This window comes from Loxodonta africana, chromosome 13 (genome assembly GCF_030014295.1).
Source record: "Loxodonta africana isolate mLoxAfr1 chromosome 13, mLoxAfr1.hap2, whole genome shotgun sequence".
In the NCBI taxonomy this organism is placed as follows: Eukaryota; Metazoa; Chordata; class Mammalia; order Proboscidea; family Elephantidae; genus Loxodonta; species Loxodonta africana.
Genome location: NC_087354.1, coordinates 33,080,472 through 33,103,675, shown reverse-complemented (window position 1 = coordinate 33,103,675; position 23,204 = coordinate 33,080,472). Strand labels below are relative to the sequence as shown.

At 39.6% G+C, this 23,204-nt stretch overlaps 1 protein-coding gene across 2 annotated transcripts in view; it reads right to left on the bottom strand.

The window, feature by feature from the left end:
- The window catches only part of SH3GL3 (SH3 domain containing GRB2 like 3, endophilin A3), a 193,930-nt gene that overhangs the window by 36,254 nt on the left and 134,472 nt on the right, over window positions 1-23,204 (bottom strand). Inside the window, exons 2-4 of one of the 2 annotated variants that reach the window (XM_023552988.2) lie at window positions 15,188-15,256; window positions 7,600-7,672; window positions 3,103-3,246 (exon numbers count right to left, since the gene is read on the bottom strand). In XM_023552988.2, coding sequence (XP_023408756.1) covers window positions 3,103-3,246; window positions 7,600-7,672; window positions 15,188-15,256 — 286 coding nt within the window. Of the gene's footprint in view, window positions 1-3,102; window positions 3,247-7,599; window positions 7,673-15,187; window positions 15,257-23,204 lie in introns of those variants that run through there. The other variant, XM_064267193.1, reaches the window with a different exon arrangement.

Sequence of the window (23,204 nt, the reverse complement as noted above, 5' to 3'; positions counted from 1 at the left end):
AGTTGGGCCCCGACTGATGGAGACCCCGTGCACAACAGAACAAAACTCTGCCTGGTCCTGTGCCACCCCTATAATCAGTTGCAGATCAGATTGCTGTGGTCCATAAGGCTTTCAGTGGCTGATTTTCAGAGGTAGATTGCCAGGTCTTTCTTCCTAGTCCATCTTAGTCTGGAATCTCCACTGAAACCTGTTCAGCATCATAGCAACACACAACACACAGGTGGTGGCTGTGTATGAGGTCCACTGACCAGAAATAGCCATGTCAAATTCCACGGGGGCGTGGGGCTCCACCTCCGCCCACTGAGGCTTGTGCATTTCAGAAAGACGCCCTGATAAGGCACCAAGAAGAAACACCTAACAGCACAGCCTCTTCCTCAGAACAGCAAACGTTTGGTTGCTTCCTGCCCTCCTGACATCAGCTCTCATCCTTAACCCACATGCCTGTGAGTTGCTGGGCTCCTGTGAAGTTACCAAATTGTCTGGCTCTCAAAGTCCCCTGCCTGGTCATTGTGGCCAGGTATGTGGCAGGAATGTCCTTGGATTCCAGGGCTTGCCTGGCTGTCTCATTTTGTTCCCTCAAAACATTTGCCTTCAGGGTAAGAAATAGGCCATCGACTACCCATTCACCCATGGAATAAAATAAAATCCACATTACACTGATCCAAAGGACACTGTGACCCTCTATCACTTATTAATGTTTTAATATTTGGGATTTAAAGAAACTTTTCACAAAACTGTTTCCTAATTTCCTAGATTAATTACAGTGGCCAAATATTTGAATTCTCCATTTCCACACCCTGTCTTGTTAAAAACAAACAAAAAAGTTACTGTCCTGTCTTATTACCACCACGTAAATAGCAAACATGTCAAATGCTTCAGGAAGACTTAATACATTGACGTCAATTCGCCCCAATTTAATTTATAAATGGAAAGCAACATCATTCAAAACTTAGTTTTGTTTTGTTTTGTTTTTTTAAATAGGGGGAACTTAAAGTGACTAAGTTTCATCTGGAAAAAGAGAAAAGTATATTCACGAAATCTTTTCAATAAAATAAGTAGGGGAGATTTTAGTGAAATATAGGGTTGCTATGAGTTGGAATCGACTCGATGGCACTGGGTTTGGTTTTTTTTTATATTAGAATATATTTTAAAACTAGAATGCTTAGAACAATATACACTGGAGCAAAACAGATATATATATATATATATATATATATATATATATATATACATACACTAAGAAAACAACAGAAAAAGACCAGAAACAAACTTAAGATATAAAAATTTAGTATATAATAAAAGGGTGATTTCAAATCAGGGAGGAAAGGTTGAACTTTATAATAAAGGACAACTGGCTAATTATTTGCTACAGAACAAAGTTACAACCCTATTGTACAGTGTTAACCAAAACCAAAAACCAAACCCAGCGCTGTCGAGTCAATTCCGACTCATAGCGACCCTATAAAAAAAAAAATAACAGAGTAATTATACAGTGTACATCCGATAAATTCAGGGGCCTGAAAATTTAAAGGAAAGACAAGGAATATAATGTATTAAAAAAATGTTTAAGTTAATACTTATATAATTCTTGCATGTGGAGGCGTAAGGCGGTATGGAAAAACTCTTTCTCAACATCTTGCCAAAGCCAGAAACCGTAAAGGAAAATGAGCTCCACTATATAAAAAGCAAAAATCTTTCTCCATTAAAATGCCATATAGGAGGTCAGAAGGCAAATGCCTGCCTGTGACAAAACATTCTCTATGTATAAGACAGACAAAAGGCAAATATCCTTGCCATTTAAAGAGTTCATAAATTGGTAAGGAAAACAGAAACCCTGGTGGTGTGGTGGGTAAGTGTGACGGCTGCTAACCAAAAGGCTGACAGTTCGAATCCACCAGGCTGCTCCTTGGAAACTCCATGGCACAGTTCTACTCTGTCCTGTAGGGTCGTTATGAGTCGGAATAAGCTAAAGGCAACGGGTTTGGTTTTTGGTTGGTTTAATGGGAAAACAGGCAAAGATACAAAACTACAATTCACAAAAGTGTCAACAAACATGAAAAAATGCAATCTCAAACTTAAAAAAAAAACCCACGGCCGTTGAGTCGATTCTGACTCATAGCGACCATAGCTATACACAGTAAAAAAAAGAGAGAGAGAAGTTAAAATAGCACTGAGATATCGTTTTCATATATTACATACCAAATTATAAGTGATTTAAATGTAAACTAAAAAGACAATTCCCAGGTTAGTAATCGTGTAAGGAAATATACTCCCATACTCCCGCTCCTGGCAGGAATGTCAAATTGGTACAGCCTTTCTAGAGGGTCATTTGGAAATATGTTTCAAAAACCTGAAAAACAGGCATACTCTGGACCCAGCAAGTTCACGTCTCAGAACGTCATCTAAGGACATAATCTTAGCCATCCCCAAAGGCTTATTTATGAAGAGGGTCAGCAGAAATGCTATGCAACATTTTTTTACATAAAGATAAAAAAATCTAAATACTCACTAAGTGAGATTGGTTGAGCAAACATGAAATATTTTGCAGCCTTTAAAAACAGTGTTTTAGAAGATTACTTTATGACTGGATCACCACATACTGGGGAATTAAACAGGTTACAAAAGGATACGTACACTTTTGTTGTTGCTAGTTGCTGTCGAGTCGACATGGACTCATGGCGACCCCACGTGTGCAAAGTAGAACTGCTCCACCGGGTTTTCAAGGCTGTGACCTTTCTGAAGCAGATGGCCAGGCCTGTCTGCCGAGGCACCTCTGGGTGGGTTTGAGGCACCAACCTTGTGGCTCGTAGTCAAGCACTGGATGGTCTGTGCCACCCAGGGTTGGCACACACAACAGTCGTGTTGTGCGTGGGGACACCATGAGTTAGCGGCCAACTCGACGGCAGCTAACATCACTGGGTTATGGAATTAAGAGTGTTGTTAACATTTTTCTTTATTCTACTTGTCTGTTTTCTAAATTCTCTGCAATGAACATGCATGCTTTGGTAATATGAAAAATAATAAAGGTTATCAAAATGATGGTTTTGTGCATAACCTAAAACCAACGAGGGAAGTATCCTCAGGCGATGTGTGAGTGCTCACCAAATGCGGACTGCTCCCCGAGCTCCTTCCCGTATTTCAGCATACAATCGCCCAGCAGGCCTTCCGTCTGTGGGTACCCAGTGGTTTTCACCTGCCCTCGGATCTTCGACACAGTGTTCAGCATTCCCAGTTTAGCTCTGTATGCTTAAAAACATTGTCATTTGTAATTCCTTCCAGTTACAAGGTGGAGTGACAGCATGTAACCAATGCAACTGCCAAAATCGAGGTCACCTTGGACTAAATGCCAGGTCTGAGGCATGAAAGGATTCTGTGTACCCTATTTCATTTTCTCTTGATTTTCTAGATTCTTTACCAAGGTTGGTGCTAAGTTGACTGCACAGTCATAATGGAAAATAGGAATTGTAGCACATGTTGACTCCAAATAATAGTAACTGGAGCTGTTAACAAGCATCACCCAGAGAGTGAGACACTGAGGAATGCTTAAACCTACTAATACATTAAGCCAGGCACACACACCTGCAAAGACAGTTTTTCCCAGGAACCGACTGAAAACTAAGAATAGTATTGCTGTGGTAGCCCTAGCGGCACAGTGGTTAAAGCACTCGGCCGCTAACTGAAAAGTTGGTGGTTCGAATCCACCAGCTGCTCCGAGGGAGAAAGCTGTGGCGGTCTGCCTCCGTAAAGATTTCTGCCTTGGAAACCCTATGGGGCAGTTCTACCCTGTCCTATAGGGTCACTGTGATTTGGAATTGACTTCACGGCAACAGGTTAGCACAGACTCAGATAACGTGTACACCAATGTTCACTGCGGCATTATTTACAATAGCCAAAAGGTGGAAACAACCAAAGTGTCCGTGAACAGATGGATGGATAAGCAAAATGTGGTCTATCCATACAATGGAATATTATTCAGTCATAAAGAGAAATGAGGTCTTGATTCATGCACGCTACAACATGGATGAACCTTGAAAACATTATGCTGAGTGAAATAAGTCAGACGCATAAGGGCAAATATCACATGATCCTACTCTTATGAAATGTCCACAATAGGCAAATGAATAGCAACAAAAATTTATTGGCGATTGCCAGGGGCTGAAAGGAGAGGAATAGAGAGTTAACGTTTAATGGGTAGAGTTTCTGTTTGGGGTGATGAAAAACTTATGGAACTTGATAATGGTGATGATTGCAATTCACATCTCTAAATGGTACACTTAAATATGGTTTAAATGGATTTTTTTTGTTATATATATTTTACCACGATAAAATAATAAAATTATTGCTGACCGGTGTGCTTCAGATCATCAACTCGTCATTACCACTCCCCTTCTTGCCCCCAGGAATTCGACATTGTGACTGATGTCTGCTTCACACATTTAGGAAGCAGAATCAATAGGAGGAGGTAGATTCACCCATAGTTGGATTCACCAACCTGTATTCCTAGTCCATAAGGAAATGATGGGCAGTTGCTGCTTCTTGCCTTCTGTTATGGATTGAATTGTGTCCCCTCAAAAATGTGTGTCAACTTGGCTAGGCCATGATTCCCAGTATTGTGTAGTTGTCCACCATTTTATGATCTGATGTGATGATCCTATGTGTTGTAAATCCTAACTTCTATGATGTTAATGAGGCAGGACTCAGTCTACAGGATTAGGTCGTATCTTGAATCAACGTTTTTTGAGATATAAGGAGAGATTCAAGCAGAGGAGAGAGGGACCTCATTACCACCAAGCAAGAAGAGCCAGGAGCAGAGCGCATCCTTTGGACCCAGAGTCCCTGCACTGAAAAGCTTCTAGACCAGAGGAAGATTGATGACAAAGCTCTTCCCTCAGAGCCCCGTTTCTCCCACAGAGCCACTGGGTGGGTTTGAACCAGCAATCTTTCTGTTAGCAGCCAAGGGCATAACTATTGTGCCACCAGGGCTAAACACACCAATTGCTGTCAAGTCCAACTCATGGCAGTCCCATGTGTGTCAGAGTAGAACTGCTCCACTGGATTTTCAATGGCTGATCTTTCAGAAGTCACTTGCCAGGCCTTTATTTGGAGGCACCTCTAGGTGGATGCGAACTACCAACCTTGTGGTTAGCAGGCTAGAGTATTAACCATTTACATTACCCAGGGACTCCAAAGTAAGTGTGCAGAGAAACCTAAGCCAGCTCTGCGCTCTCTCAAAGAGCTCAGTCTAGTTACTGGAAAGACAGAATGCAGGTGATGTAATTATGAAAATGCAGTTTGGAGTGGAGTAGGGAAAGGAATAGATAGCAAGATACAGGAAAAAGATGGAAGGGTGCCTCTAAAGCGGCAGAAATGGTGTGAGTAAAAGTGTAGAAGTGAGAATGCTCATGATGTAATCGGTGCACAAGAAATTAAGACAGGACGAAACAGGAGACAGCTATGGGGAAATGGGACTTCAAACTGAACATGAAGCTAAGGATTTGGCATTTTATTCTATAACGCAGAAAGCGAGTCACATACTAGCTTGTGGTATTTGAGATAATTTTAGGTAGCAAAGGGATAAACTTTAATGTGTAGACAAATCACCCAAGAATTCTGTTAAAATGCAGAGTCTGATTAAGTCGCTCTGGGGTGAACCTAAGATTGTGCATTTCTAGAAGCCTCTCAGGGGAGACTACGGATCCATGGACCACACTCTGAGCATTGAGTATTGATGCTCACAGTGCCAGCCTTTTTGAACCTTGCTGCCCTCAGCCTCGAAGTGCTGATCCTCCTTCCCTCAGCCATGCAGGTTCATGCTCCTCTACCCGCCCACCGAAGACATGCACACACTCCGCCCCCTCTTTGCCACTGTCAGAGTGGGACGTGGGATGTAACAGGGCTGAGTACACGCCATTAAACTGGATCAGAGGCTGCCAGGCATCCCTGCTGGCGCAGTGGTTAAGCACTCGGCCGCTAACGAAAAGGTCTGTGGTTTGAAAACATGGCAGTCTGCTCCTGTAAAGATTACAGCCTTGGAAACCCTATGGGGCAGCTCTACCCTGTTATATAGGGTCACTACAAGTTGGAACTGACTCAATGGCACACAACAACGGGACTCCCTTCCTCTTCTCCAGGCATAACTGGAGGCCTCCAGCCAAGGGGACACTTTCATTCTTGGCCAACGCCTCCTTATCCCATTCCAATGTCAGCTCTTTGAGGGCAGGGTCTATGTCCAACTTAACACTGTATCCCAGCACCCAGGAAGCTCCTAGCATAAAGGTTGCACTTATCCAATATCTGCTGATTAATTATCAGGAAAGGAGCTTGAGTGGTTCACCTCAATCATTGATGAGATTAGGGAAGTGATACATTATGATTTTTAATGCCGTAATCATCTTTACAATCCTGCAGAATTCTACACCAGCCACCCTCTCTGGATATATTTTATTAAATGAATGTTTCAACAAACTTTTACTGTCTAGATTTTCAGGTGTTTAGGTCTGTGCTGATTCCTGGCGCAGCAGTTAAGTGCTCCGTTGTTCACCAAAAGGTCGGCAGTTCAAACCCACTAGCTGCTCCACAGGAGAAAGATGTGGCAGTCCACTCTGTAAAGATTACAGCCTTGGAAACCCTGTGGGACAGTTCTACTCTATCCTAGAAGGTTGCTATGAGTTGAAATTGACTCAGTGGCAACGGGTTTGGTTTTCGGGTTTATAGGTAAATTGTGTGGGGTCCCCATGAGTCTACTCAAGAGCAAGTGGTGCTTTTTATTTGCAAATAATAAATTCCTAAGAAGTAAAGGCAGCTTTGGAAATCCGCAGAACAGAAGGCCTGGGGTGCCCTCTATTGGTTTTTATAATTTACAACCCAGCAAAACCTCATCAAGGATGTTGCTTGAAGACACAGGAGTTAAAGAGCTCCTGATGAGAAGCTGATGTAGCACCGGGCTTTCTCATGCTGTTTTTCATATTCATCATGCCTCATGTTTTCAGGGTCTGAGCCAGGAAGTGAAAGCCCTTTCAAATTAATATATACCTTCAGAACGGGATGACAGAAGACTAAGAAAATGTCTACAGAAAGTTTCAATGAGCTTCTGAAGTATCTCATAAAGTGTCTTTGCTTAGCGATACCTTGGTTTTAGGACTAAGACTTCATCCAGACCATGTTGCCACAGTTCCCCAGGGTATCCGCTCTGTTTCTCATAAGCTAGGATGCATTGGGGCTACCTTTGATTATTGGAGACTCAGCTTTAAAACACTGAATTTCATTATTTCGATGGACATAGAAGATATTGTTCTAGATTGTGTCAACCCTGTGCTAAGTTTAAAAAAAAAAAAAATTGCCATTGAGTCAATTCTGACTCATAGCCACCCTACAGGACAGAGCAGAACTGCCCCACAGGGTTTCCAAGGCAATTAAATCTTTATGGAAGCAGACTGTCACATCTTTCTCCTGTGAGGTGGCTGGTGGGTTCGAACTGCTGATCTTTCAGTTAGCAGCTGAGCACTTAACCACTGTGCCGCCAAGTAAACATGGGTTATTAGAGTCCGTGACAGTGAAAGAATGAAAAATAGAATATTTCAAGACATTTTCTAACGTTACCTGGATTTGGCTGAAGATACTCTGTAGCTTTTGAAAGAATTTCTGCAACAGCTTTATTGGTAATATCTATTTTCTTAGAAACAAGAACAACAACAAAAAACACATGAAAACGTTAGCAAATGACAAAGAAAAACAGCAGTAATTTCCATTAATTTAATACTTATAAAACTATTATGATGGTTTTAAAACAAATGAACGCTTTCAACGTTTTTGAGACAGGCAATATTCTCTGCAAATTTTGTGCCATCATCTCCCAACGATGCTGGAGAACAGTCATTTCTTTTTCTTTTTAACATTAAAATGAATATTAACCTGTCTTTAGAGAACTTGGAAAAGTTATTATGCTCCACTAGATTACTGGATACACCTCAAGGTCTCTCAAAACCAGGACTAGGCATTACCGAGCCAAAATTTCCTTACCTGCTGGCTGAACTTGAATTTACATACTCATATAAGGCTGCCATAATAATGATCCCAGATAGAAACTACCTCAGTAAATCAGTAACAAAAGAATGATCGCCACCACTATTATAAAATAGAAATGCTCCCTTGTTCTGTGTTCAGAAGAAGTTAACATCAAGGTTTCGCTGACAGGTTAAGACTGAATCTTTCCTACACAAAACCATCCCTGGGCTTTCTGTTTGTTAACCAGAGAATTCATATGAGAATATTCAATAAAGTTAAACATGCAAATGTCAATATCTTTATTATATACCATCAATTCTGGAAGAAAATGTAAAGAAAAAGGGCCTATTCATAAAAGCAATAAAATATATGCAATAGCAAGAATGAATATTACAAAAAGTACACAATACTTATATACCATTCTCCAGGGTAGGAAAACTGAGTTTTGGAAAGATGTAAGTCCTTGTCAAATTAACAAGTAAAATTAATTCAAATATCCATACAATTTCAATTTTTTCTTTTTTAAAAATTTCAACAATTGGTAATTCATATTTCACACGACATACAGGATAAAAATATAGATCAAAAACAACTTATAAAAATACCTCAATTATAGAGACTATCGTCAAATACAGGGATAGAAAGAAGCTTTCCAAGCATGACTTGATACCCAAACGTCATAAAGGAAAAGATCAATAAATCTGACTCCATAAAAAGTAAAAACTGAACTGTGAAAGTTGCAATACACAAAGTTTAACAAAAGTGACAAACAGAAAGAAAAATTTGTAAGAGACAGAATTTTAATATTCATAACACTGGGAACCCTCATAAATGAAAAAGAAAAAGACAGAAGGAAAGAGCAGAAATCGATAAAACAAAACAGATAAAAAACACAACTTGCCTATAACCGTTTTTTAAAATATTCAAAAGAATTGTAAGTTAAAAAGAGAATTCCCACTCACCAGATTGACATAAAAATTTTAAAACATTGATTATGCCCGGTATTAGGTTTTATAAGAACTGGAGTGACTGGTCCTTTCATATACAATGGAAGTGTAAAATGATACAACCTTTTGGAGAATGAAGGGGAACTACCTGTCAGTGGGCACACATTTTAAGCCAACTATGATACTTCTAGAGGTTTATCATACAGACTCACACCAGCAAATTGCAGTGGTATAAAAAAACATTTATTAGAGCACTTGATGTAGAATTGAAAATCTCCTAAATTATAATGGATAGGAGACTGATTGGATAAATTGTGAAACATCCAAATAAAGGAATGCTCTTTAGTCATGAGGAAAAAAAAAAAATAGGTAGATCTGTACGTACTGGGATGATGTCCACTGTAGTGCAATCATTGCTAATGAAAAGAGCAAGCTGCAGAGTGGTTTATACAGAAAAACGTTTTTACCATTTTAATAAAAATATCTGAATTTCCTTGTATAGTAGCCCAGGTCAGGGTCGAGATTTTTCAACCAAGCACTCTCATCGAGCCTGAAATTGTAATTGTTCCCCTTAGGTGAAGGCCTACATTTAGGGTCCCAGGAAGGTTTAAAAAGTCAGTGTAGAAATGAAGACATGCTCAATTTTGTCCATCAACAGAGGAATGGAGAAATAAACTGTGGTCTATCCACGCAATGGAATACTGTTCAGCCATAAAGAGTAATGAAGTGCTGATACACACTACAACACAGACGAACCTTGAGACCATTATGCTGAGTGAAATAAGTCAGTTACTAAAGGATAAATACTGTATGGTCCCACTCATCTGCGATATCGAGAACAGGCAAATTCCTAGAGGCAAAGGTAGTGGTTGCCAGGGGCTGGTCCGAAAACCAAAAACCAAACCCGTTGCCATTGAGTTGATTCTGACTCACAGTGACCCTATTGGAGGGGACAATAGGTGGTTTGTTTCTTAAGGGGTACAGAGTTTCTGTTTAGGATGATGAAAAGCATTTGGAAATAATTAGCGGTGATGGCTGTACAACATAGTAAATGTAATTATTGTCAGTGAATTGTTCACTTAAAAATGGCTGAAATGGCAAATGTTCTGTTATATATATTTTACCACAAGAAATGAAGAAATGAATTAAACTTAAACAAATTAAACAAAAAAGTTGGAATGGGTTATGCTTTCCTTTCCAATATAAAAATTAATTCAAAAGGCGTTGTCTCTGTTATGCATGAAATGCTGGCTAGTGGTGGTTCTACATGCTGTCATTGTTCATTACTGGCATGATAGACACCAAGAAACAAATGGCCCAGAGACTCACAAGTGCCCAGCAGATCTTGACAGGTATGCATTGGAGCTGCTTCCAGGCCAGCCCAGGGATCAAAACTGGAAATAAATCTTTTATAAATTACACAGGTTGTCCTCTAAAAGTGTTGCAAAATATAGGCCGTCAATATGAAAGTCAAAAAATAACTGATACATTCCATAGAATCTTGATCAAAAGGGGGAAAATGCACAACATAATTCAAATTTTCACAGACTCCAGGCTTTATGGAGCCATGGAGGGTGGATGAACCCCTGAAACTACTGCCCTGAGATAATCGTTAAACCTAAAACAAAAAATATTCCCTGGAAGTCTTCTTAAAAACAAACAACTGTTTGGCTTAATTAGTAAAAAAAAAAAAGTCTGCCTTGAGCATTATGCGCTTTTAAGAGCTATCTATATGGAATCAAACTGACAACAGCAAGTCAGAAGATTAGATAGTATCTTAGGGGGCAGTGAGTTTATGTTAATGAGGGAGGAACAACTCAGAGAAGAAGGGTGAGAATGGTTGCACAACTCAAAGAATATAATCAATATCACTAAATTATACATGTAGAAACTGTTTAATTGGTATATGTTTTGCTGTGTGCATTCTTAGCAAAGCCGATATAAAGATTACAACCTAGGAAACCCTATAGGGCAGTTATACCCTGTCATATGGGGTCACTATGCATCAGAATAGACTCCATGGCACCTAACAACAACAACATAGGGACAATGAAAGTTCAGTGGTTCCCAGGGGAAGGAAGAGAGGTGAATAGGGAAGGCACAGAGCATTTTTAGGGCAGTGAAACTATTCTGTATGATACTACAATGATGGACACATGATATTATATATTTTTGAAAACCCATAGAACTCTACAACACAAAGTGTGAACTCCAGTGTGAGCTATGGACTCTAGTCAATAACAATGTATCAACATTAGTTCATCAATTATAACAAATGTACCACATGAAGGTAATATGTTAACAGGAGAAATAATCTGGGCAATATTTCTGTAAACCTAAAACTACTCTAAAAAATAAAGTGTATTTAATTTTTTAAAAAAGAGAGAGAGAGTCCAGGTCTTTCCTGAAAGAAGTAATTCAAAGCAGAAGACATGATCTTCTGCTGGCCTTGAAGAAGCAGGTAGCCATGCTGGAAGCTGCTTATGGAGAAGAGCTTAGGGCCTCGATTTTACAACTGAAAGGAATAGATTCTGTCAACAATCTGAATGAGCTTGGAAGAAGACACTGAGCTCCAGATGAAAATACAGCCCGAACACCCTGACAGCGGCCTTGTGAGACTCTGAGCAGAGGACCATGCTTGGATTCCTGACCCATGGAAACTGTGATATAATAAACGGGTGTTGTTTTTAGCCAAAATAATAATAATAACTAATGCAGTTTTAAAACAAAAACAAAACCTCCCTCCCAGAAAGAAAGGGGATACTATGATGTGTCTGTGTACATGTGTGTACATCTGTATGTTTATAAAAATGCCATGTGAATAGCTTACAAACAATCAGAAAAATAGAGAAAGTAGAGAAATGAAAATAAATTTTGTAAAATCTACCTGGTGTGAAGACATTGCATCTTTGCCAGTTGATTAAATCTAGAGTTTACACCTAATGTTGGCATCCTAGAAACCCTGGTGGCGTAGTGGTTAAGTGCTACGGTTGCTAACCAAAGGGTCGGCAGTTTGAATCCCCCAGGCACTCCTCGGAAACTCTATGGGGCAGTTCTACTCTGTCCTATAGGGTCACTATGAGTCGGAATCAACTCGACGGCACTGGGTTTGGTTTTTTTTTTTTGGTTGGCACCCTGCCCATGGGGTGTCTGGAGGCCTGTGCTACTGGCTCTCTTAGGAGGGCAAGCAGGCCTCAGACCTATGTTAGAGAGACACTAGCATTCCTGGTTTCCAATGTCTGTTTATTAGAAGATGGAGGAGGAGGAAGAAGAGGGAGAGGTGAATAAAGGGGGGGAGAGGAGAAAAAGGAGAATATGATTCTGTATTTATATTCTCTTCCTTATGTAATTTATTAATGTTTTTCCCCTTTCTCTTTCTTGGTCAGTCTTGGTAGAGGTTTATAATTTTATGGCTTTTCAAAAATAACAGCTCTTGGGTTCATTTATTGCTTCTACCTTTTTGTTATTGCTTTCTATTTCATTAATCTCTCCTTTTATCTGTATTGATTTCCTCCTTCTACTTAGCGTTACTCAATTTGCTGTTCTCTTCCTAGCTTCTTGGCTTGAATGATTCAATTTCTCCCAAAGTTTATTTTCTATTAAATGTATTTAAGATTTAGCCATATATCATGGGTTTTGATATACAGATTCTGTCATTAATGACTAAATAATCTGTAACTGTATTTTTCCCTGTGGCCTAGTACATGACTGGCGATTGTAACTGTCACAAAAGTATTTGAAAAGAATGTGCATTCTCTATTCAGGGAATGCAGATGTCTACACCTATTTATAGTCAAAGTTGTTAATCATATTTATGCAAATCCTCCAAGAATCTGTCTAGTATTTATCAAATTAATTATTCTCTTATGAGAGGTATGTGAAATCTTCTGCTCTGGTTTTTGTCAATTCTCCATGTATTTCTGACAGCTTTTACCTTACATATTTACATGCTATATTATGTGGTGCACAGTGATTCATAACTGTTACAATGTTCTAATAGACTATATGACTGCATCCTTTTATATATATATATATATATATTTTAAAAACCTCCTTTTCCACTTAGTTGTTTTTTGCATCAAATTTTACTTGACGTTACCATTGCTCCTCCACTTTTGTGTGGTGATTATTTGCCATGGGATGTTTGTCTCCATCATTTTGTCATTTCTGTGTCATGTTTTAGGAGGGTCACATTCCACCTAATTCATCTCTTCCCATAAAGTCCTTAAGCTTTCTGCTGTATGTATATTTCCATGATTTTCCCTGTTTCATCAATAGAATTTATATTTCTCTGGTTATTCACTGGGATTTAAAGACAGAGAAGGTAAACAAGATAGATCTCAGTCCATCAACTGAAATTATAACTCCTGAAATATGCTTTTAAATTTAACATTTTAATGGAATCATTTTATGAGTAATAAACATAATATCTTGAGACATCAGGAGATTTTTAAAATTCAGAAATGTTAATGATATTAAAATGTTTTCATGTTCTTCAATTTCCAGAATTAGCTTTTTTGAAAAGCAAAAACGAGGTAATCTTTTCCCCTCAAGTCATTAATATTTCTAGAAATGCAATAGCTCTTTCAGAAAACAGGGAGAACAGGCTGGCTAGGGCCAAGGTAGCCTGGAGAGAGTACTCCTCAAGCCACAGCCTGGAGATCACCTTCCTTCCCCAGCATCTGCTAATGTCTCTGCTATATCACGTGGCCTCAGTGTTAAACCTGAGGGCAGATGTTTTGCTTTATCTCCTCCCTCTCTCACCTGTGGCACCTAATTATTAAAGCAAGGCTATATTTAAAGGGTCCAAGACAAACGGAAAGTAAACTGATGAAGCTGGTAAATACTAGTGGTCCCAGTTCTCCCTCCACCTAAGCTAATCCATACAGCTGACCAGGAAACATTCTTTGGAGTATGTTGCAATCATTTCTGTATCAAGCTCGTCCTGTTTTTCTAAAGGCTTTGATTACATTCATTTTTGCATAATTCTCACAACGTCCATGTGAGGCAAGCAGGGCACATATCATTATCCTTGTGTTACAATTCTGAAAAGGTGAAATAGCTTGTCCAAGTTCACACTGCTAGTTCTAGCAGCAGAACCAGCATAAAAGTCATTTGTCGTGCACTTCGGCCAACACATGGGGAACAGACTCAGAATAAGCCACACAGTGAGTCAATCTGTATAACTCTGAAAGGTCTTATCCCAGAAATATATTTTAGTTCTCCAAGACATATGACCACAAAATACTATGGCCTTTTTCTTGCAGCAACTGCTAAGACTGCTCATCTTTTGAGCATTTCAACTTCTTTCCACTAGAGGGAAACAGGGTCCAAGACAGTCACTTCCCATCTTCATGAACCTGCCTAGACTGGATGTGGAATTATACTGAGGGTTTTATTTCAGCTTGGAATTGTGAACGAATTGCCTTTTGAATTCCATATTCATGCCCGTGTTTAACCATCCTAGATTCTCACTCTAATATACTTTACAGTATCAGTATAGCTCATTTTACTACAAAAGTCAATTTGGAATAAAATTTACATATTAAAATTTTCTCTACTGAGGAAGTCAGCACAACTTGATCAAGGCAAAGTCATGCAGCCTTCATAGACACATCCAAACTCCCTGAGAGATTGAATTACTGGGCTGAGGGCTGTGGGGACCATGGTCTCAAGGGACAACTAGCTCAACTGGCATAACATAGTTTTATAAAGAAAATGTTCTATACCCTACTTTTGTGAGTAGCACCTGGGGTCTTAAATGCTTATGAGTGGCCCTCTAAGATACTGCTCTGACAGGGTTAACAATAGAGGGTACCAGACAGAGCTGGAGAAAAATGTAGAACAAAATTCTAACTAACAAAAAAAGACCAGGCTTACTGGCCTGACAGAGACTAGAGAAACCCTGAGAGTATGGCTCTCAGATACCTTTTTAGCTCAGTAATGAAGTCACTCCTGAGGTTCACCTTTCAGCCAAAGATTAGACAGGCCCATAAAACAAAACAAGGCTTAATGGGCACACCAGACCAGGGGCAAGGACTAAAAGGCAGGAGGGGACAGGAAAGCTGGTAATGGGGAACCCAAGGTCAAGAAGGGGGGAGTGCTGACATGTCGTGGGGTTGCAAACCAATGTCACAAAACAATATGTGTATTTACTGTTTAATGAGAAACTAATTTGCTCCGTAAACTTTCATCTAAAGTACAATTTAAAAAAAAGAAAAAAAAACTTATCTTACCTTTGCCATGTCCAGAAATTCATCATCTAATTTTGTTCCTTCAACACCACTTATTTTTTCACTAAAGAGCTGCAAAAATAAAACAAACAATTGCATTGTACTATTATTTCTTATCACAGTTTTTTACTTAAAATATTTTTAAAAAACAGATTTAACTTGTTGCTTTTGGGGGCGGGGGGCTAAATCCTTTAAGAAAAGATAATTGTTGGGAGGAGTAAGCATATTTAAGGATGGGGGAAAACATACACTTCTCAAACTCTCAGCAGATATTATTATGTACCTAATATGTGTTTTTTTTTGTTTGTTTTTTAATTTTTTAAATATGTGTAAGGCATGTGGTAGGTGCTCTGCTAGTAACTCAGAGAAATAAGATAGGATCCTTGTTGCCCAGAAGCACACAGTCCAGCAAAAGTGTTAATAACTAAACACTCAACTAAAAGATGAGAGAGGAACAATAAAAGAAAATTAAAACAATAGTACTGAGGCGGAGCCAAGATGGCAGAATAGACAGACGCTTCCATCAAGCCCTCTTTACAACAAAGACCCGAAAAACAAGTGAAACGAGTATATTTATGACAAGCTAGGAGCTCTGAGCATCAAAGGCAAGCTCAGAAACAAACCCAGTGGGAGGAAGAGATGGTTCAGAAGCTGAGAGGAGTTACCGGCCCTGAATCGCAGGAAGCCCAAAGGCACCATTCCTGGAGCGGCAGCGGCAGCGGGCTGGTACTAGCGTTCGACCGCAATTTCCTCAGGGAGAAGCAGCCAGCCATTCAGCCTACTCACACCTCCAGAACCTGAGGAAAACAGCGCTCTCGGCAAAAGCTAAACACTTGCGTATATTTTACCATGCCCCCCACCCCCCCACCCCCAAGTTGGCTTCAGCGGCTCAATTCCCTGGGCCTGAGATAGGCACTGTTGAATACCTACAGCCATCCTCCCGGCCTTGGAGAAGGAAAAAATTGAATGCTTCGAAGCCCAGCATAGCAGCGGTGGGGGTTTGGGGACCATGGTTTCAGGGAACATGTAAGTCAATTGGCATAATAAAATCTATTAAGAAAATATTCTGTATCCCACCTTGGAGAGAGGCGTCTGGGGTCTTAAAATGCTAGCAAGTGGCCATCTAAGATACATCAATTGGTCTCAACCCACCTGGATCAAAGGAGAATGAAGAACACCAAGGACACAAGGTAATTATGAGCCCAAGAAACAGAAAGGGCCACATAAACCAGAGACTACATCAGTCTGAGACCAGAAGAGCTAGATGGTATCTGGCTACAACTGATGACTGCCCTGACAGGGAACACAACAGAGAATTCCTGAGGGAACAGGAAAGTCGTGGGATGCAGGCCCCAAATTCTCATAAAAAGACCAGACTTAATTGTCTGAGACTAGAAGGACCCTGGTGGTCATGGTCCCCAGACCTTCGGTTGGCCCAGGACAGGAACCATTCCCAAAGCCAGCTCTTCAGACAGAGATTGGACTGGACAATGGGATGGAAAGGGATGCTGGTGAGGAGTGAGCTTCTTGGATCAGGTGGACACTTGAGACTATGTTGTCATCTCCTCCCTGGAGGGGAGATGAGAGGGTAGAGGGGCTTAGAAACTGGCGAAATGGACAGGAAAACAGACAGTGGAGGGAGGGAGTGGGCTGTCTCATTAGGGGGAGAGCAATCGGGAGTGTGTAGCAAGGTGTATACGAGTTTTTGTATGAGGGACTGACTTGATTTGTAAATTTTCACTTAAAGCACAATAAAAATAAAAAAAAAATAGTACTAAACTAGTATAAATACTGAAAATGTTATAAACATGCTAAGTGGTAGGTACTTCAATGATGCATAGAAAGGATGCCAATAGCTCCCAGCGTGGGGGTAGGGGTGAGGGTCACCCAGGACCTGTTTCCTAAAAGACATGGCATTTGAGCAAGCTTTTAAAAATAGACGGCATTTCAACAGGAAGCATTGAAGGAAAAACCTTCCAGGATGAAGCAGGATAAAACAAAGACCCAGAGCCAAAATGTATAGGGCAGGGTTTCTCAACCTCGGTACTATTAACATTTAGATTATTAATCTTTGTTGTGAGGGACTCTCCCGTGCATTTTAGGATGTTCAGCAGCACCTCTGCCCTCTACCCATTAGATGCCAGTAGCACGAACACCACCCCCAGTTGTTATAACCAAAAACATCTTCAGACATTGCCATATGTCTCCTGGGGGACAAAATTTTTTCTGGTTGAGAACGACGGGTATAGGGCAAATGCACTCAAGAAACATCAAGGAATTTGGTTTAAGCTCTAATGAATAGCACTCAAGGGAAAATGAAAGAAAATAAAATCTGAAAGGTAGGTAGGGGCCAGATTCCTGAATGCCAAGCTAAAGAGTGTGATTGAGAAGTCCCAAAAGGTTCTTAGTGGAACAAGATGCAGTCAGGAACCTTTTAGAAAACCAACTCTGGAACCAGTGTGTGTTGGATTCGAGAACAAGGAGGCTGGATTGGAAAAAGAAAATCTATTAAATCACTTTCTTTAGGAAAGTACATCAATATAATTGTTTATACATTTAAAATATTTATATGGGAGGTGAAGCCAAGATGGCGGAATAGACAGAGAGTTCCGGCAAGCCCTCTTTACAAAAAAGACCTGAAAAAACAAGTGAAACGAGTATATTTGTGACAAGCTGGGAGCCCTGAGTTTCAAAGGCAAGTTTAGAAAACAAACTGAGGGGCAGGAGGAGGAAGAGACCGTTCAGAAGTGGAGAGGAGTTACCGGACCTGAATCGCGAGGAGTCCTCACGCACCATTCCCAGAGCTGCGGCGGCAGTGGGCTGGTATTAGTGTTCAGCCATGGTTTCCTCAGGGAGAAGCAGCAGCCACACAGCCTACTCACACCTCTGGAACCTGAGGAGAACGGCACTCACGGCAAAAGCTAAACACTTGCATATATTTTAACTTGGCCCCCCTACCCGCAAAACAGCTTCAGCGGCTGAATTCGCTGGGCCTGAGACAGGCACTGTTGAGCACCTAAACCCATTCTCCCAGCCTTGGGGAAGGAAAATATTTTCATTTGGGGGAAAAGATAATTTGCTAGCTCCACTAACCAGGGGAGCTCAGGACAGAAGCAGCTCCTGTCCAGGCATAAACTATCCGTGGACTTTGAGCACCTTTCCCTTCTGCATGGACCTGTGTGAGCCTATTTCGGGAGAATAGGCCCTTGTTGGCAGACTACAACCATTTCAGTTGTGCGGTGGAGAGGTGGGTGTTTGATGTTTGACATTGCTTTGCCTATTAAACAAGGTCCTCACCTACCCACATCAAGGACCTAACGACTGGTAGCTCCACTCAGGTAACCCAGCCACCCACAACAGGGGTCCAAGATAACTCGTACCTCCCAGTGCTTACAACCAAAAACTTTGGGTGCCCATGGTCCGTTTGCAGAACCCACCCACCTGCACGCTCTAGGGAACAGGGACACGATTTCCTCAGAGACACTCGGGGGTCAGTTCTCAGCCCCCTGCTTTGTTCAGAGCGTAACCCCCTGCTGCAATCAGATACCAGTGTATATGCCAATCACCCCTGCCCCTCTAAGACTATAGGACAGAGCCTGTACCACACACTTAATGATCAGCTACCTGGAAACCTGAGCTGAATTCATACAAGAAAACTGAATGGACTCCTAGACTGATATACCTGATAACAGCTCTAGCCAGCTGGGGACAGGACACCAGAGCTCCAAAGGCAAAAATAATCAAGCTAGCTCATTCAAGCAACCCATAGGGGTATAATAAAACAAAACAAAGCAAGAAGTTACGACACAGTAAGCAAGCATAAACTAATACAATAACTTATTGATGGCTCGCAGACAACAGTCAATATCAAGTCACATAAAGAAACAGACCATGATCACCTCAACAGGCTCTCAGAAAAAACATTCCAGAGATCTCCTAGATGAAAGTGCATTCCTGGAATTACCAGATGCAGGATACAAAAGTTGAATATACAGAACCCTTCAAGACATCAGGAAGGAAATGAGGCAATACACAGAACAAGGCAAGGAACACACAGATAAAGCAATTGAAGAAATTTGAAAGATTATTGAGGAACATAATGAAAAGTTTAATCTGGAAAAATCCATAGACAGGAAGCAATCAGAAATTCAGAAGATTAACAATAAAATTACACAAGTCGACAACTCAATAGAAAGTCAGAGAAGCAGAATTGAGCAAGTAGAAGCTAGAATTTCTGAGCTCAAAGATAAATCACTTGGCACTAATATATCTGAAGAAAAATCCGATAAAAGAATTAAAAAAAATGAAGAAACCTTAAGAATCACATGGGACTCTATCAAGAGAAATAACCTACAAGTGACTGGAGTACCAGAACAGGGAGGGATAACAGAAAATACAAAGAAAATTGTTGAAGATTTGTTGGCAGAAAACTTCCCTGATATCATGAAAGATGAGAAGATATCTATCCAAGATGCTCATCGAACTCCACATAAGGTAGAACTGAAAAGAAAGTCCCCAAGACATATTATAACCAAACTTGTCAAAACCAAAGATAAAGAGAAAATTATAAGAGCAGCTAGGGATAAACGAAAAATCACCTACAAAGGAGAGCCAATAAGAATAAACTTAGACTACTCAGCAGGAACCAAGCAGACAAGAAGGCAATGGGATGACATATTTAAAAAATTGAAGGAAAAAAAATTGCCTGCCAAGAATCATATATCCATCAAAACTGTCTCTTAAATATGAAGGTGAAATTAAGACATTTCAAGATAAACACAAGTTGAGGGAATTTGTAAAAACCAAACCAAAACTACAAGAAACACTAAAGGGAGTTCTTTGGTTAGAAAATCAATAATATCAGGTATCAACCCAAGGCTAGAACACTGGGCAGAGCAACCAGAAGTCAACCCAGACAGGGAAATAAAAAAAAAAAACAAAGCAAGATTATTAAAAAAAAAGGCTCAAAACAGGGTAACAGCAACGTTATTATATCAAAGAAGACAACATTAGAAAAATAAAGAGGGACTAAGAAATGTAATCATATACCTTCCATATGGAGAAGAAAATGTGGTGATACAAAGAAATAAAAGCTAGGTTTAAATTTAGAAAAATACAGGTAAATAATAAGGTAACCACAAAGGAGACAAACTATCCTACTCATCAAAATAAAATTTAAGAAAAAAATAGAGACTCAGCAGAAACAAAATCAATAACAACAAACATGAGGAAAGGACAACATATAAAGAAAATCTACTCAGCACATAAAATCAAGTGGGAAAAAGAAACTGTCAACAACACACAAAAGAAGACATCAGAATGATAGCACTAAATTCATACCTATCCATAATTACCCTACATGTAAATGGACTAAATGCACCAATAAAGAGACAGAGAGTGGTAAAATGGATTAAAAAACAAGATCCATCTATATGCTCCCTACAAGAGACACACCTTAGACTTAGAGACACAAACAAACTAAAACTCAAGGGTTGGAAAAAATATATCAAGCAAACAACAATCAAAAAAGAGCAGGAGTGGCAATATTAATTTCTGAGAAAATAGACTTTAAAGTTAAATCCATCAGAAAGGATAAGGAAGGACACTAAATAATGATTAAAGGGACAATACACCAAGAAGATATAACCATATAAAATATTTATGCACCCAATGACAGGGCTGCAAGATACATAAAACAAACTCTATCAGCATTGAAAAGTGAGATAGATGGCTCCACAATAATAATAGGAGACTTCAACACACGACTTTCGGTGAAGGACAAGACATCCAGAAAGAAGCTCCATAAAGATACGGAAGATCTAAATGCCACAGTCAAACAACTTGACCTCATAGACATGTACAGAACACTCCACCTAACAGCAACCAAGTATACTTTCTTTTCTAGTGCACATGGAACATTCTCTAGAATAGACCACATATTAGGTCATAAAGCAAGCCTTAGCAGAATCTAAAAACACTGAAATATTACAAATCATCTTCTCTGACCATAAGGCCACAAAAGTGGAAATCAATCACAGGAAAAGCACAGAAAAGAAATCAAACACTTGGAAACTGAACAATACCCTGCTCAAAAAAGACTGGATTATAAAAGACATTGAGGATGGAATAAAGAAATTCAGAAAATCCAATAAGAATGAAAACAATTCCTATCAGAACCTCTAGGACACAGCAAAAGCGGTACTCAGAGGCCAAATTATATCAATAAATGCACACATCCAAAAAGAAGAAAAGGCCAAAATCAAAGAATTATCCCTATAACTTGAAAAAATAGAGAGCAACAAAAGAAACCCACAGGCACCAGAAGAAAACAAATCGTAAAAATTAGAGCTGAACTAAATGAAACAGAAAACAGAAAAACAATTAAAAGAATTAACAAGACCAAAAGATGGTTTTTTGAAAAAATCAACAGAATTGATAAACCACTGACCAAACTGACAAAAGGAAAACAGGAGAGGAAGCAAATAACCTGAATAAGAAATGAGATAGGCGATATTACAACAGACCCAACTGAAAGTAAAAGAATCATATCAGATTACTATGAAAAACTATACTCAAGCAAATTTGAAAACCTAGAAGAAATGGATGAATTCCTAGAAACACACTACCTACCTAAACTAACACAAACAGAGGTAGAACAACTGAATAAAAAAAAAAAAAAGAATAGACCCATAAAAAAAGAAGAGATTGAAAAGGTCATCAAAAAACTCCCAACAAAAAAAAAGCCCTGGTCTGGACGGCTTCAGGCAGAGTTCTACCAAGCTTTCAGAGAAGAGTTAACACCACTAGTATTAAAGGCATTTCAGAGCATAGCAAAGGACGGGATACTACCAAACTCATTCTATGAAGCTACCGTATCCCTGATACCAAAACCAGGTAAAGACACCACAAGAAAAGAAAATTATAGACCTATATCCCTCATGCACATAGATGCAAAAATCCTCAACAAAATTCTAGCCAATAGAATTCAACAACATCAAAAAAATAATTCACCAGGACCAAGTGGGATTCATACCAGGTATGCAGGGATGGTTCAACATTAGAAAAACAATTAATGTAATCTACTTCTTTTTTTACCACATAAATAAAACAACAGACAAGAATCACATGATTTTATCAATGGATGCAGAAAAGGCATTTGACAAAGTTCAACATCCATTCATGATAAAATCTCTCAGCAAAATAGGAATAGAAGGAATCAGCATAATAAAGGGCATTTCTACAAAGCCAACAGCCAACATCACCCTAAATGGAGAGAGCCTGAAAGCATTCCCATTGAGATCAGAAGCCAGACAAGGATGCCCTTTACCACCACTCTTATTCGACATCGTGTTGGAGGTCCTAGCCAGAGCAATTAGGCTAGATAAAGAAATAAAGGGCATCCAGATTGGCAAGGAAGAAGTAAAAGTATCTCTGTTTGCAGATGACATGATCTCATACAGAGAAAACCCGAAGGAATCCTCCAGAAAACTACTGAAACTAATAGAAGAGTTCAGCAGAGTATCGGGATACAAGATAAACATACAAAAATCAGTTGGATTCCTCTATACCAACAAAAAGAACATTGAAGAGGAAATCACCAAATCAATGCCATTTACAGTAGCCCCCAAGAAGGTAAAATACTTAGAAATAAATCTTACCAGAGATATAAAAGACTTATACAAAGAAAACTACAGTACGCTTCTACAAGAAACCAAAAGAGACTTACATTAAGTGGAAGAACATACCTGGCTTGTGGATAGGAAGACTTAACATTATAAAAATGTCAATTCTACCAAAAGCGATCTATACATTTAATGCAATTCCAATCCAAATCCCAACGACATTCTTCAATGAGGTGGAGAAACAAATCACCAATTTCATATGGAAGGGAAAGAGGCCCAGTATATATAAGGCATTACTGAAAAAGAAGAACAAAAGTGGGAGGCTTTACTTTACCTGATTTTAGAACCTATTATACAGCCACAGTAGTCAAAAGAGCCTGGTACTGGTGCAACAACAG